Genomic DNA, 11,052 nt, shown 5'->3' with positions numbered 1-11,052 from the left:
TTTTCTTTTAATGGCTCTGAAAAAATAAAAACAATTTACTTTAGGTATCTATTTTTACTATTTATTTTGTATATTATTTTACCTTGGAAATTGCATTGAACAATTAAAGATTTTTTAATGTTTTCGAATTTGAACGATTGTCGATTGGAAGTGAGTAAATTTTTGTACGCTGAAAACGAACGTTCAACGTCGACTGATGTTATTGGGCAGTTTTTCATATACGTGAGATCATTTAAACTAAAATCTTCGGGTATTCCATCTATGTTTTCTTCTCCATTTAGTATCTTTGATATTTTTAAAACTGCTTGATAGCCTTTATTTTTTGATAAAACAGAATCTATCTTAATTTTAATTTTTTCCCCTATTTCTCCATTAATTTGAATTAATTTTTTTTTTGCTCCTTCGACAATATAAATAGAATCTGCAAGTGAAATTCCTTGTTTTTCAAGTCTTGTAATTAAATCGGGTAAAAATCCGAAATTTGATTTAATAAATACAAGTTGAGCTTCAATATTTTGATCAGAGAGATACTTTTTTTGAATTTCTTATTGATACTGCATCATTGTCATCAAAAGTATTAATGATTACTTTTATTTGCTCAAAATTTTCACAGTAGTAATTCGCTGCCTTTATCCAAGTACCCCATCTTGTCAAAATATTTTCAGGTGGTAGTGATAGAGATGGGGCTATTGACTTAAAATATTGAATGCGAGAAGGTGCTTTACGGAAAACCTTTTTCACATTTGCAATTAGTTTGTCAACTTTTGGATATCCTGTTCGTACAGTTTCTGCGATCCTATGAAATGCATGGGCCAAACAAGTAATGTGTATAACTTTTGAATAAAATAATTTAATGGCTTCTCCAGCTTTAACCATATAGGGGGCAGCGTCACTAATAAACAATAATACTTTATCGTGCTGAACACTTTTTGGCCAAAGTAATTCATAGATTTATCAAATAATCTACAAATTGTGGAATGATTACATTTTTCGAGCTCCTCAGAATGTAAAAGAAAAATATTACTACTCTCAGTGTCATTTAAAATTCCAATAACAACATTTGCTACATATCTACCTGTACAATCGGTAGTTTCATCTATTGACACCCAAATGCATTTATTTTGAACATAATTCCTTATTTTTTGAATTGTATTTTCATAAATTTCATTAACATAACCTTTTCGTAACGTTGATTCAGAAGGAATATCTTTACCAGTGTACTTTGATAAAAATTCTTTAAAATACGGATTTGATAATTTATTCAAAGGTATGTTTGTTGACAACAAAGCCTTACATAGATCGTGACTAAATACAGACTTTTTTGTAGCGTTCGTTATAAATTGTTGTGTAAGTATTTTACTTGTACTTGGATGATTTTCAACACGCTTAGCTGCCCGCTTATGTTTTTCCGTCTTCAGATGTTGGGTGACAATAAACCTTTTATCCACGCTCACTTTCGTTTCACAAAAATTACAAAACAGTACATTTTGGTCTGCTGAAAAAACATCTGACCCGAATTCAGTAATATATTTTTTAACTAAAACACTCGTTATTTGCTTAGGCATATTTGTTATGAAATTAAATTAAATTAAAAATGTAATGAAATTTGCAACAAAAATAAAAATACAATTTTACGATCACGTACACGAGACGGCAAGACACGAGACTGATATGTAGACGGTATAGCTAATGGAGTAACAAATAACAACGAGCTGTACAGGAAACTATTTTTAAAAAAAAAACCAGAATGTTCTCTTCAAATATCTTATCTTTATTTGACGTTAGACGTTTTGACTTTAATGACGTTAATCGATAATAATTGTGCACAGAAAAATATAACATTAATAAGTAATAAGTTATTATAAGAAATATTCTACGTCGAATTTAAAATATAGCATATAACATGCATACAATTTATAAATATGTATGTAATATGCATTTATTGAGAAAAAATGCGTGTTTTCATTAAAACCTCAATATATGCAAAAATATGCAATTTTTATTTGGTGTTTTTAAATTAGTTACAACTCAAAACAAATTTCTGTCTTACTTAGCAATTTATTGGAGTATTCAATAAAAATATGCAAATTCAATAAGTTCCGAGCCCTAGACATAAGATATGGTGAAGAAGAAGTCAAACGTTTCATGTTAAACAAGAATAATGCAATAAACGAATTAAAAGTATACTTTGATGAAGATAAATATCCTCAAGATATTCTCAAAATATTTCTGGAGTTGAATAACTGTATTAAAACTTTTCCTTGCTCAACTGCTGAATGTGAACGTGGCTTCAGTGTTTTAAATTTGATTTGCACAGATCTTAGGTCTACATTAAGCATAACTAATATTTCAAATTTGATGTTGATAAATATAAATGGACCCCCACTTAAGTTATGGAGCCCTGAGTCCTATGTTAAAAGTTGGTTAGTTCAACACAGATCAGTAAATGACACCAGAATAAAAAAAACTACAAAGAAGAAGATATAGATGCTTATAAAAGAAGTTTATGGACAAATGTTAATTTTTTAAAATGATTTATAATAATACTAGCTGAATTACCCGTTGTTGCCGGGTTTAAGTATATAAATGTATGTAACCTGCCAAGATTAAATTTTGTTAAATCTATTGAAATTTAAATTAATTAAGATTTTTGAAATAATATTTTATACATATTAATTTAGTTTTTAAGATAATGATTATCAACCTATTAGATAAGTTATAGCTTTTGGCGGCAGAAGCTTTGTTCACGATAAATTTTAGCACTAAAGGTTCAAAATAAATGTTTTACTAATAGTTTTTCAATATGTTATCTACAAAACTTCTTTGTAGACAATGTTCTTCACTAATCTATTAGTAGGCGACAAAATCACCAAGCTACTGGGTGAGCTTACGCGTGAGCAAGCTACGTAGAACAACTGCCCATGTGAAAAACAGTTTTTTCGCAAATCTATTCCTGCAAATTTAAGAGTTTGGCCTTGAGACTTGTTTATAGTCATTGCAAAACAGACTTTCAGGGAAAACTGTAATCGTTTAAATTCGAACGGATGATCATTCGGAATTAAAGGGATTCGTGGTACAAACACAGTTTTCCCTTTTGCACATCCTGTTAAAATTGTGGCTTCTACTATATTGCGATGTAAAGCTTTGACTTTAAGCCTGGTCCCATTGCACAGTTTAGGCGGTTTCAAATTTCGCAACAACATAATAGGTGTGCCCACACGTAGAATAAGCCTATGATATGGCATGCCCGGTGGTTTCAATGAATTTAAAAATTCAACCGGATAATTAGTTGCATCGTCCATGTTGACCACCGTATCTATAGAAGTATATACTTTTTCTTCCCCTTCATAAGACATCAGCAGTGTATCATTGATAGCCGCCGCTTGGTCATTTTTTGGAGTGAGTAAAACACGTTCACACAACCAGGCCCGTACTGGCTACCTTTAAGAGGCGCGGGAAAAATATATTTATAGAGCGCCAACTATAATTATAAATATACCACTTCAAAAAAAAAAATTAGTTTCTATAATCATAATGTCTACCTATGATTGTTTTTTTTAGAAACTTGAAACTACCACCTGAAGATGTTAAACACAAATTATGATTTATTCTGCGATTTTTAACAAAATAAAAATAAAAATAATATGTTTCATAGTGTTTTATTCAGTTTTTTTTCCATAGTAGGTAAGTTGTTTTAACAATTAAGAAAATAAATTGTGCAGTTACTTTTAAAATTTAATTTAATTTATATTTGATATAAAAACATAAACCGTAACAGCTTTTTAATTAATCAAAAAAAAAAGTACACAAACTTAAGAATTAACTTATATCTTTTTATGTGAGTAGACGTTGCATTTCTTTACTGTTCAAACATAGAGCATTTATGATTTGATCTCCATCAACTTGATTTACTATGTCTCTTTCACACTGCATTAAGAATAATGATTCTAAATTGTCTTGCACAATAGTAGACCTTAATCGCGTTTTTAACAATTTTAATTTTGAAAATGACCTTTCACAGGTCACTTGTGCCAGAGGCAGAGTCAATAAATATTTATACGCTTTGTACAATTCCGTGTATTGTAAGGAATACATGTTATAATCAGTGATTATACGCAATGCGCATGATAGACATACATTACACTCTTTTACTTTACTACACTTTAAATCGTCCTCATTAGCCCATTCATCATCATCAACGGTATCGATTTGACTTGAATCTTCATACGTACTCTGTAAACCAACTTCACAAATTAAAGGCCAAGATGTAGCAAAAGAAATAAGTTCTTCTTTGAGCTTTGGCTGATCAATAGAGGGTAAAAGTTCACATATTTTAAATAAAGCATTAGATGATAAACCATTTTTTTCTTATATCATCAAACCTTTGAGGGTCGAAACATTCTAAATCTGTATATAAAATCCGATGAGCTAAGAATCGTACCTCTAAACTATTTATAATAGTTTCCATTGTAAAATTAAATATTTTTATACAAAATTGATCGATTTCTTCTGTGGAAACTTCTTCATCTCGGGTTAATTCACCGTCCATACGTTTCACAGTGCGTTTGCGTTTCTTCGGAAGGTTTTCTTCTATTTCAATATCATGAAGCTCCTTTTCATCAATTTTTTTTAACTGCAAAGTCTACGAATGTTTTAGCAACTTTTGTTATATCACAAAAACGGTTTCTAACCGATTGTAAGCTTTTATGGGCACTAGAAACATGGCGCCAGACTTGAATGTAATCTAGATGTTTTGTTTGAAGGTAATCGGATAACGGTGTTGTTATTTTAAATATCTGCAGAAACATCATTGCGACTAAAACGGTTTCATAAGAACAAAACTTTTTTTCAAAAAATTGTCCGCATACATAAACCACTGTAGTTTTGGTACATAAACATTTGCAGTACCAGATCCTGTAGACTTTGATTTATTAATTTTTGTTACTTCCTGGTTATATGTACATCTAATAATATATTAAAATTATTATTTACATAGGGTTGTTAGAATAATGTTTTTTAAATAATTTAACTTGACAAGGTACACTTGATACCTACAGACCTATCATTAATTTAATCAAAAGTAATAGACATTTATTTAATTATTTATACATAAGCCGTTTAAAACATGTTCACATAGTAAACACTAATTAAGACAACAAAGTATGATAGAAATATATTGAAATGAATGATTGTGATATTAAGTTTTGAAGTAAACAAGTTTTAACTAAAATAATTTTATAATATACCTAGGTACCTTATACTTAAAATTATTATTAGTATATTAATAAAATAACTACTATTAAATTACCTTATACTTCTTATTTTCAGTCGTAGATTTTTTATTGTTCCTAGGCCAGAAACTTCCAAAAGAAGTTCTTCCGCTGCATCACGTTTGTGCCTTAATTTAAAATCTGGGTCACTTTTTAGCCAGAGACATGGAAATCTCTAGTAGTCTTCCAGGAACTTGTAAATGTCAAATGTATCAGACATTTTTATTCGTATATAATTATAAAATACGTTTTATATTTAATAAAAAAAAGATGTACAAACACTACAATAGTACAATAGTATGATAGTATGGTAATCGACTGTCCGCACGATGATAATTACTATCACTATCGTGAAATTTAGTCTCACACTATCATGCATGCATGATAGTACGAGAGTCGCTTTCGTGATAGTTTGATAGTCACTATCGATCGGTTCACACGATGACTCTCTCTTGATAGCAGCTTTCACGATAGTAACTATCGCGTTTTACTATCATCGTGTGACCGCGGCTTAAGCTACCTCTTACCGAATTAGAACGAGGTAATTGGCGTAGATCAAAGTTTAGATCTTCAGTAGTTGAATCATTAGACATACTATTAATAATTCCCTCTTCTTTTTGAATAAAATTTTGCAACAAACAACAAGTCTTTACTATATCAACTGCTAAATCCGTAGATACATTTAATGGTCGATGTAAAATTCGCCATTTATTCGCCATTATTCCAAATGTACATTCAACATACCGTCTTGCTCTTGTCAAACGGTAGTTGAATATACTTTTCATTTCATCGAGTTGATGACCACCAAACGGTCGAAGTACATGTTCATGTAGAGCAAATGCTTCGTCACCAACGAATACGTAAGGTAGATCACAATCAGTTTCTAGTTTATTTGTAGATGACGGTATGTCCAATCTATCATTTAATAAGTTTTTACAAAATTGTGTTTGTTTGAATACCGCTGAATCACATTCTTTCCCGTATGCACCAACATCGATAAAAATATAATTATAGTTAGTGTCTGCCACGGCCATGATGACGACTACGATGGAAAAGTAGTGTTTATAGTTTAAAAACATTGATCCACTTTGTTCGGGTTTTATGACTCTAATATGCTTACCGTCTATAGCTCCTAAGCATTGAGGGAAATTTACAGCACTTTCAAAATTATTAGCTATCATTAACCACTCGTCCTTGGATGGAATTTTCATATATATATTACACAATTCAGTCCATATTGTTGTACATACTTCTCGAACGATATAGCTTATTGTTTTTATTCCGATTCTAAACGTGTATTGAAGATCTGTAAATGTACTTCCTGATGCTAAGTACCTGTAAAAATATTTTAGATTCTGAACGGAGTTATGGAATCTATTGGTTTTACAATGATGTGTGTTTTTTTTTAAATTATTTTATTTTAATTGTTGATAAAAATTTTTTTTTTTTTAAAAAAATGAAATACATAGGCACAATTTTTTTTTAATAAGCGTTTGAACAACGAATATTGACATAATATTACATATCAAATATAATGTAACCCCATAAAGTCCAAATTTGTATAACATATTTCAAAATTGCGATAACTTGCATGTTATTGTTGTAGTTTATATATAGTTTTATATAGTTTGTATACAGTGTTGAGTTGTATCTAGATACATTTATCTAGATGAAAATTAAATACCTTTATCTTATCTAGATGAATAAATTATATAATATCTAATTGGTATCTAAGATTTAAGTTACGGAAATCTACATAAATATCTAGATAAATCTCATTTTATAATGCACGTTTTTCATTTAGTCATTTTCCATCAAATATTATAATAATATGATACTATACTATCATAGTATTACTATGCAATTATGTTTAATCTTTAATGACGATTCATTATTATCAAATTAACAATAGAACCCGTACGCCGACTGCAGACGCTGTCGCGGTCGTATATTAATACAAGCTGTTATACACTTATACAGTTATACCCCACCACACGTCCCGTCGATCGGTAAATAATGTGGAAAATACTAAAAATAGTTCTCCACCGGCAAGAATACACACGCACATCTATTTTGTATTGACAATACCAATTCCCAATTGGATGTTATAAATAATAATATTTGTACAATAATTTAATTTCTTTACCAGATACTAGTCACTAGACTATACTTTGGTCTGTCGTGGTCACACTCATTGAATCAATTCGATAATAGTTTGTGGTTATACATTTATAATCCGTGGGACTGACTAGTGGCTACTACTATTGCGACTCCCTATAGAGCACAGACTGATGAGTGTTGAGTAATTTCATTGTTATTTACAACTTCGTTTCGTAAACTTTATTGCTCTTTTTAAGTTTTTCTTGTTTACTGCCAATATGGATCGTTTTTTAAGTATAACGTCTTCAACGCCCAATAAAAGAATTTGTCTAGAAAATGTCGATGACCCACCTCCGCCTGCTGTTGATGTTCCTGCACCATTGCCAGAACTTAAATTTCAGTATTTATTCGATACAGTATATAAACTGGTGTCGATAAATGGTGACAAAATCAAAGCTTCTTGTCAAAACTGTCACAAAATCATTACTGCGTACACAACTTCAAGTGGCAACTTATTAAGTCATATTAAAGTAAGTTTTCATAATATATGTTCTAATAAATTAGTTTTTATAAATTTTTTTGTAAAATTACTACATAAAAAAATTCAAGAAGAATATAGGTACCTACCTACCTATACTTTGATATTTCGAATATTAATCAAATTGGATTTATGAAATAATAGTTTTGAAAAGTATTTTTTTGTTTATTATATAAGTGTTTTTGACTTACCTATTAAATTTTTTATTAATTTTTATATTAATTGTTTAGAGTCAACATATCTTTTTAATGTCAAAAGTTGAAGATGCAAGAAAGAAAAAGATTGAATCAACCTCGTCTACCTTAATTCAAACTAAAATATATGATTCTACCAAAAAAGTGTCTGAGGAAAAGGTAATTTAACGTTTTAACCAAGTTATTAATTATATTAATATTATTTTTATATCGAACTTAAAGTAACAAATAGTAGTACCTAATTAAGTTATAAAGACAATGATAAATTTTTTATGTAGTTTTGTCAAATTGTGCAATTAACGTTTAACTAGGTATAACAATTATGTATTAGTACAATAAATGAAGAAAACCTTTAAAATAATTAAAATAATTATAAATCAAATGTAAAATTTTAATTATCTATTTATTATTTTGGAAATATGTTCTATGAATTTTTTAAAGGTCAATTAATTTTTATATTTACAGAAGACATTTTCTTAACTTTTGGCCCTCAAAAATATATTTGAATAATAGGTAATTTTAGTTTAAAATATTAGACTACTGATAATCTTTTCTATTACAAATTGAACACGGTACAATCTAGTTTAAAAAGATTCAGATTAAAGTGAATAACTAATTTTCAATGAGTTAGATAGACTAACCCTTCTAAAATTTCAACTAATAAATATTTTTCAATATTTGGGTTGCCTTACTCACATTATAACTTAACCAGAGTTAAGTGGGTTGGTGTTTTATATATTGTTTATAAGTTAAGGATTTATATATAATAAAGAGTTTATTATATTCTTTAGTGGATTTTATAAAAATAAAGGTTTTCAGGTTAATCTGTTCTGGCACATTACAAAACGTTCAATATTAAGTTTAAATTGTCTAGTAGATAAGTAAAAAAAAATATTTTGTTTCAGATGAATGAGTTGGTATTTAATTACATAATTAATGAAATGAAACCTCTGATTACATGCGAAAAACGTAGCTTTCGAGAATTAATCATGGGACTTACTGGCATTAAAGATACTTCTATTTTACCAAACAGAATTCAAATCAAAGCTCAATTAAAATCCAGATATGCATTATATGTGCAAATGATAACAGATTTAATACAAAGTCATAATTATATTTGTACAACTGCGGACATTTGGAGCTCAAACAATAAAAGCTTTATGGGTAAATATATTATAATGATATTTTTTTTAATTATACTGTACCTACATTTACCTAGTAAAACTTCAATAAAATTACCAAATTGATTTAGACATTTTTACCAACTTGTGAATAAGTAATAAAAATGATTATAGTACATAGTATAATACTATACACTATGTGTACTATATTATACTATGTATACTAAATACTGGTAATACTTAATAACATTTTGATGGTTTTTACTTGTTATTATTTTTTTTTTGTACTTATTTTAATTTAGTATTTATATTTTAATTTGCAGTTTGAATGTAATATAAAAAATATAAACTAATTTTTTTACCAGAAAATATATGTTAATTACAGTAATTAGTAATTAACCATGATTTTGGTTATTTGATATTTTGTTATATGTTGAAATTGGTACCTACTGTATGCTAAATATAATATTATATAGGTATTTAAATATTTTATATGTATATTTATTCATTAGGTAATATATTTTTTGACACGAAACGAGCCTTCCTGGTTTGCCTCCCTTAATCAATTATTAAACCAAGAATCCAATAACATGGCAAGCATTACAAATACAAATTAAAAATACAAGCATTACAAATACAAATTAACTATTATAAGATATAAATCTAGTTGAAAAAATTTTATCTACATATTTATCTAGATAAAAATTGAATATTCTATCTTCATATTAATCTAGATATTGATTTAGCTAGTAATCTAATATTTATTTAGATGTTATTTTTGCTATCTGAACTCAACACTGCTTACAACTACCTGAACCTCTCTACAGTTTGGTATTCTGTTGAATACATATAGCATCTCACTTCTCCGAATATTTTACCTTTTGTCAATAAGTTCATGGTCTTTTTGACTTTTAACCGAAACACTCTTGCAATTATATCATGTCGATCATATGATCTTTGACCGGGAAGTAAGAGCTCTTTTATCTCGTCCCAGTGAGGATTACATGTAAAAGTAATAAAAAGGTCAGGACGACCGTAATGTCTAACATAGGTCATAGCATCTTGTGTTCTTTCGTGCATGTACCTTGGCCCATCAGTAAAAGTTGACGGGAGTATAACCATTTGGCCTAACTGATTAGCTTCTATGTCTCGTCATCCAATCGCTTCTTTTAAATGAATATAACTATCTGCACGCAATTTGGCTTGGTTGTTTTTGATGTAATTTAGTCTTTCAGTTTCAATTTTGGCGTATTCATCTACCAAATATTGACTGAAAAGAGAACGATAATTAACTAAATAGTTGTCTTCCCCTTCTCTGACCATTATTCTATATCAGTAAAAACTTGATGCAGAGACAGTTTTTTTAAGCGGTAACTTGGTTTTTGGATCGCGTTGTGGTATATTGATTGCATACCCATCATCCCCCCAATCCCCCCAACAAAACATTAAAGGATACTGCAGTGTGTCGTATGCTCGATGTATCTCACTGATACGGTGAAGTAAGTTACTTCGGTTTTCAAGGATGATGTCTTTTCGATCAAACTGCTGATCTACTAACACTAAAGCAACTTCATTTGCCGTTGGTGCATTATACCTGTGTCTATGTTCTTCTGGTGGTTTTTTATCTGCATGTATTACAACTTTAAATGACTCAATGATCAATTGTAAATTATGCGGTGGCATGCCTAGTAAATCCAATGAGTTTAAAAACTCTGTTGAATAATTTACAACTTCAGTAGCATCGCAAACTGTATCTAGATTTGTATGACACCAAGTTTTCTGGTAACAAATTTTGTATCTTGAGATTCAATTCGTTGACCTCCACATTT

The 11,052-nt window shown here is 29.2% G+C and overlaps 3 protein-coding genes and 1 pseudogene across 3 annotated transcripts; 1 reads left to right on the top strand and 3 right to left on the bottom strand.

Moving 5' to 3' along the window:
• Positions 1-2,810: 2,810 nt before the first annotated feature.
• Positions 2,811-3,302, bottom strand: LOC112681506 (ATP-dependent DNA helicase RRM3-like). The gene has a single exon (XM_025551756.1). The coding sequence runs from the start codon at positions 3,300-3,302 to the stop codon at positions 2,811-2,813; it is 492 nt and encodes a 163-aa protein (XP_025407541.1).
• A 1,514-nt stretch (positions 3,303-4,816) lies between these two features.
• LOC112681505 lies at positions 4,817-5,490 on the bottom strand (annotated as a pseudogene).
• A 214-nt stretch (positions 5,491-5,704) lies between these two features.
• Positions 5,705-6,304, bottom strand: LOC112681504. Its single transcript, XM_025551755.1, has one exon. The coding sequence runs from the start codon at positions 6,302-6,304 to the stop codon at positions 5,705-5,707; it is 600 nt and encodes a 199-aa protein (XP_025407540.1).
• A 1,336-nt stretch (positions 6,305-7,640) lies between these two features.
• LOC112681507 lies at positions 7,641-9,266 on the top strand (the record flags this gene model as incomplete). Its single annotated transcript, XM_025551758.1, has 3 exons — positions 7,641-7,900; positions 8,139-8,261; positions 9,008-9,266. Coding segments are annotated over exons 1-3 (634 nt in total), but the record flags the coding sequence as incomplete, so codon positions are not given.
• Positions 9,267-11,052: the final 1,786 nt, after the last annotated feature.

Source organism: Sipha flava, unplaced genomic scaffold (genome assembly GCF_003268045.1).
Source record: "Sipha flava isolate LNK unplaced genomic scaffold, YSA_version1 19223_pilon_pilon, whole genome shotgun sequence".
In the NCBI taxonomy this organism is placed as follows: Eukaryota; Metazoa; Arthropoda; class Insecta; order Hemiptera; family Aphididae; genus Sipha; species Sipha flava.
The sequence above is the reverse complement of the archived record's forward strand: the minus strand, read 5'-3'. Positions and strand labels throughout refer to the sequence as shown.